General features: G+C 39.0%; 1 protein-coding gene across 2 annotated transcripts; it reads left to right on the plus strand.

The window, feature by feature from the left end:
* The first annotated feature begins 890 nt into the window (after window positions 1-890).
* On the plus strand, window positions 891-4,907 carry fpgt (fucose-1-phosphate guanylyltransferase). 2 transcript variants are annotated; one of them, XM_023293173.3, is made up of 4 exons: window positions 891-1,071; window positions 1,145-1,312; window positions 1,391-1,483; window positions 3,243-4,907. In XM_023293173.3, the coding sequence occupies exons 1-4, from the start codon at window positions 999-1,001 to the stop codon at window positions 4,646-4,648; spliced, it is 1,740 nt and encodes a 579-aa protein (XP_023148941.1). In that variant the 5' UTR covers window positions 891-998; the 3' UTR covers window positions 4,649-4,907. The 2 variants fall into 2 exon arrangements, with proteins under 2 accessions (XP_023148941.1, XP_035814498.1); XM_035958605.2 differs by lacking the exons at window positions 1,145-1,312; window positions 1,391-1,483.
* Window positions 4,908-5,048: the final 141 nt, after the last annotated feature.

The raw sequence follows: 5,048 nt of genomic DNA on the forward strand, positions 1-5,048 counted from the left end.
AATTAGATAGGATAATTTGCATGATTCATAATATTGTAGGGGCTTAATGCTAAAATTTAAATTATAAAGGTAAGCTTGCATAATTAATAATTTAGGGGTTTAACCTCTAGCTTAAATTATTTAGGAAAATTTACATAAATAACATTATTGTAGGGGCTTCACCTTGATATTTATTCAAACAGGTAACTGTGCATAATTAATAATATAGAATGAGCTTATAATTTATACTTTCTATCATTTTTGTAGGGTTTTAACCGAACTTACAAACATGAACTTGCCCTTCAAAATTACACTGAATGGTCTTAACCCTAATGTTTCAACTTACCAGTCTTGTTTTTGTATGGGAATACACTGGCTTAATGCCTGTTGTTTTAAATGTGCAATATTAACAAGGGGGACTTGACTTGACAATACACAATTAAACATGCTTCAAGGATAGTGTAATACAATAAAAGTAATAAAAAAAACACAACTGTGGAGTAACACCTGCACTATTAAGTGGAACACATAAATTAATGATGTGATAAAACAAAATAAATTAAGTAACCACGCTTTAGTTTGTATGGAAGCCCGTTTCCGCCACTTAAAAAAAAGTCAAATGCTATCTCATAATTATGAGATAGCATTTGACTTTTTTTTCTCCAAATGGCGGAAACGGGCTTCCATAGTTTTGTTTTACCTGAGATAGAATTGTAGATTTAAATGAAGATTTTTACAACAAAAAAAACAAGAAAAACAAGCATACTTTATAGTGGCTTTGGTCAAAGTATTTTCCCATTAATATATATAAATATAAATCTATAATTTTCTAACATTTATTATTCCTGCTGTTCAGCTTCCTGACTCCCTATGACGTTATAAGTACAGCTGACAACGTGACCAAACCCGGAAGCAATAGACCGCCTGACAGAAAGCGAAGCTCGAATGTAAAGATCAGCGTAAACGGAATTTATCCGCCTTCATAGAGCCTCTATTTAATCCACATCGGAGGCGACAGAATGAACCAAGACTCTTCAAGAAAACTACAGACTGCAACAAGAGAAAAACTCCGGAAACTGAACTCTCTGCGCGGTGAGTTGAATGTTTTAATGACTGAGTGAAGCTCATGAGGTTCAGTCTCAGGAAGTTTCTGCTTCACCTGCAGGACGACAGGTGCAGCCAGGTGAGTTCTGGGATGTTGTGGTTGTTTCTGCTGCGGACAGAAGTCAGAAAGAATCATACGAGCTGCAGATCAGAGAGAAAACTGACAGAAAGGAGCTTCCACTTGGAGTTCAGTTCAAGGTTTTCTCAGATCCTCCTGGTCCTAAAATAGGTGAGTGAGTGCTCAGTTCATTACTACAGCCTCAATAAAGCATGTCATTACTAATATTTTTATATATTGTGTTTTAAGGTAATGGAGGCTCCACTCTGTACGCTTTGCAGCAGCTGAATGACATATATGGAGAATCTCTGAGCAGACTGAGAGTCATCCTGATCCATGCAGGTTGTTCTGTTTCTTCTTCATGTTTTTGAATTTAGTTGCTTCTAATCGTTCAAGAATTGTATAATACATGCTCAGCTGCACGGCTGGAGCAGTTTCGTGTTATTTTTACTGCTAATTAATCAGCTAAATGCTTTCTTGATTAACATTTAAGCCACATTTAGTTTTTTTTATTAAAATTTAAAATGAAAATATTCCCAGGTTGTGTCAGAAAGAGATGCAAAACTGTGATGCCTAAATGAACAATCTTGGACTCTGTGAATGAGAAACACTTGGGAGTGTTTTGAAATACAAAAAGTCACTTTTTCTTTATCATCAGGCATTGATATTTTTACTTTTGCGTAATTAAAATTGTAAATTAGAGCATAAACATAAGCATTGACACTGATGTCACTGAACCTGTTTTTACAACTCTCAGTTGCAAAATTTGATGCAACTGAAATGAAGCACAACAAATGCTTCATCCATTTTAATCATACGTGGTTTCTTACCTGAATATGGCACTTTGCAACCTTCAAATGGCATCTTTCTTTTTTTTTTTTAATAGATCCAGCATACTTCTGGCACAGAAACCGCTCCAGTGGAAGAGGTTGTTTGGTTGATAAAACCCTATGTTAAAAAATGCATTTTCCAGAAACTAGTCATTGTCATATCATGATTTTTTGTCACCTTCTAGAGGCTAAAATCTTGATCTTTTGAGGCATTTTTGCTGGAAACATAACATAAACATACCTGTTAATGTTATCAGAACTGTTACCGGTACATCTGTGGATTATTTCATTACTATTGCGTGCTTAAAGCTTGGGTAAGCAGTATTTTTTTGGCATTATTGAACCTAAATGTCATACTAACCCTCCGCTATGTCCATTTAGGCTTTAGAAAATTTAGCTTATTATGGCGTATTTCAGCTAATCGCAGGTTGAAGAACAAATGTCTTTTTTCCTTTTTATATTTGTTGGAGGCTGTGGTCTAAATTTTGTCATTGTGCTGTGGTTCCACGTGTTCTCTCCTGTATGAAATAGTCCAGACCTCTATACGCTGTCGCATCCATGTCAGCTAATTTATTGTCACGCATAACTTCCAAAAACAAAACATGGCAATGTTGCAGAATATAATATGAAGAATATTGTCATTTTATTCAACAACATAGTTCAAAAATCCCCAAGGGAATGTTATCTGTTCCCATAGAAATCAAAAACTGAGCACATGAAATAAAAAAAAACTGAACATGTAGCTAGGACAAAGATGAAAAGTAAATATCTAAAACTTCTGTGTGTAGAATTAGTGTGCCATTATAACATCCTGATGAAGAGTGTAAGACCTACATATACTGTTGTCACGCTGTTTTCCATGTGATGCGTCTTCAATTTACTTTTATATGAAGGGCATTTTCAAACTGATCGATTAGTTAGGTTGTAGGCTTGAAAAGAAAGTGTCTAAAAGACATTTTTTGAACAAGTTCTTTAAAGTAGGTGAGACTTTACGGAGCATTTTGCCTTCAGCAAATTATTCCACAGTTAATTACAAATTACAAATCATCTTAGGAGCTTCAGTAAAAAACAACTGGTCTTCTCTCTTTGGTTCTTGAAGATGTTTCACCTTCAGTTATAACTTGGAGAAATACAGTTGCTTTTTAACTGAATCTCCCAGGATTACCACGATCTGGATGACTGAGAATCTATGCAGACAAACTACAAAGCCGCACAATTGCTGTACCTTGCCTGGTAATTTTTCTCATTTTTCCATCCTCTTGTTCTTCCAGGAGGCTTCAGTCAGCGTTTACCCAGCGCCAGCGCTCTTGGAAAGATCTTCATGGCCTTTCCGCTGGGTGAACCCATCTACCAGATGCTGGAGCTCAAACTGGCCATGTACGTGGATTTCCCGTCGCAGATGAAGCCTGGCGTCCTGGTGACCTGCGCAGACGACATTGAGCTCTACAGTATATCTGAGGACGAGAGTGTACAGTTTGATAAACCGGGTTTTACAGCTTTAGCTCATCCTTCCCCACTCCATGTAGGAACCACACACGGCGTGTTTGTGTTGGATCCACATGAAAAGTCTTCTTCCTCTGACGTGGAGACGATTTCCTGTCTGCGCTTTCTGCACAAGCCGAGCCTCAACAAGATGCGAGACAGTGGAGCTGTTTGTAAAGGGCAGAGCGGACTGTTTTCTGTGTCCGGTGAGGAATTTGTCTACACAGATAGCACCTATTATTTTGACTTTGATACTGCAAAGTCTCTTCTAAATCTGCTGAAAGAGTTGGGACCTTTAGACTGTGAGATCGATGCATACGGAGACTTTCTTCAAGCTCTGGGCTCCAAAGCCACAATAGATTACACCAACAACACTGCTAACGTCACCAAAGAAGAGAGCAGTCTGGTGGAAATCCGACAAAAGATCTTCCATCTCCTCAAAGGAACGCCTCTGAACGTGATTCTCCTCAACAACTCCAAGTTTTACCACATTGGAACCACGTCAGAGTATCTCTTTCACCTCACCGAGGACGTGGCGCTGAGGGCCGAGCTTGGCCTCCTGAATTCTGCCTTCAGTTTACGTGAAACCTCTGAAACCCCTGGCTGCTGTGTTATGTGCAGCGTCCTCGATCCCAGTTGTTCTGTGGGAGCTGGATCAGTGGTGGAGTTTTCCAGACTGGGAGAGGAAGCGTCTGTCGGCTCGGGCTCCATCGTGAGCGGCTGCTGGGTCGGTCCGGGCCTCTCAGTGCCTGATGGAGCCTTCATGCACTCTTTATGCGTGAACCACCAGGATAAAATCAGGTTCGTTACTGTCTTCTTTGGGATAAACGACAACCTGAAGCACAGTGTGGACGCTCCCGCTTCAATGGACGAGCTGAAACTTTGCAGTGTCGGCCTTTCACAGTGTCTGTCGCACTGGGAGATCAAGAACGAAGCCCTGAGGTTCTCTGGCGATGCTTCCAGCTGTAATTTGTGGAATGCTTGTTTGTTTCCTGTTTGCTCTGACCAGCAAAGCTCTTTCTCAGTGTCTCTTAAGATGCTGCAGGCTGTCCTGAGTGGTTCTACCAACCCTTTACCCAAAGACACGAAGCTAATGTCAGTGCAGGAGTGTTTGCAGAGTAAGAACCTGGAGGAGATGCTGAAGCTCAGGAAGGTACTTTACACTGACATCACTCAGAGAAGATTCAGCAGCTAAAAGAGACATTTTAACAGATTTAGATCAAAGTTTTATGTTGTCAGTTTGATTACTGTAAATCGTTGGTGCACTGTGTGATCATTCAGTGTTCAGTAGATTTTTTTGCCTGTCAGGACTGTAAGCTTTTGTCAGCTTTGTAAAGATTAGTATTTTGTCATCCAGTTAAATGTGATACAGCCTTTTGTTTCATTTTTTGGGGGAAATTTAATGTGATTTTTGTCATTTTAAATAGATACATTTCCATATTATTTCAAAACTTTTTTTTGTTTTTTGTCGTTTCTTTTACATTACACTCCTCTAGCCTTTAAGAGGTGCTTTGTTTTTTTGTTTTTTTTTCTGAGGGCAAGAAAATGAGTCACTAAAACGGCAGCATTTGACCAACGAAAACAAAAACAAACAG

This window comes from Amphiprion ocellaris, chromosome 2 (assembly GCF_022539595.1).
Source record: "Amphiprion ocellaris isolate individual 3 ecotype Okinawa chromosome 2, ASM2253959v1, whole genome shotgun sequence".
Classification (NCBI taxonomy): Eukaryota; Metazoa; Chordata; class Actinopteri; family Pomacentridae; genus Amphiprion; species Amphiprion ocellaris.

Bases quoted from the DNA above. Each gene is read 5' to 3' on its own strand.
- fpgt (XM_023293173.3), top strand. From the start codon at position 999: ATGAACCAAGACTCTTCAAGAAAACTACAGACTGCAACAAGAGAAAAA. The intron at 1,072-1,144 runs GTGAGTTGAATG...CTTCACCTGCAG, and splicing joins GAAACTGAACTCTCTGCGCG to GACGACAGGTGCAGCCAGGT. The intron at 1,484-3,242 runs GTTGTTCTGTTT...TTGTTCTTCCAG, and splicing joins AGTCATCCTGATCCATGCAG to GAGGCTTCAGTCAGCGTTTA.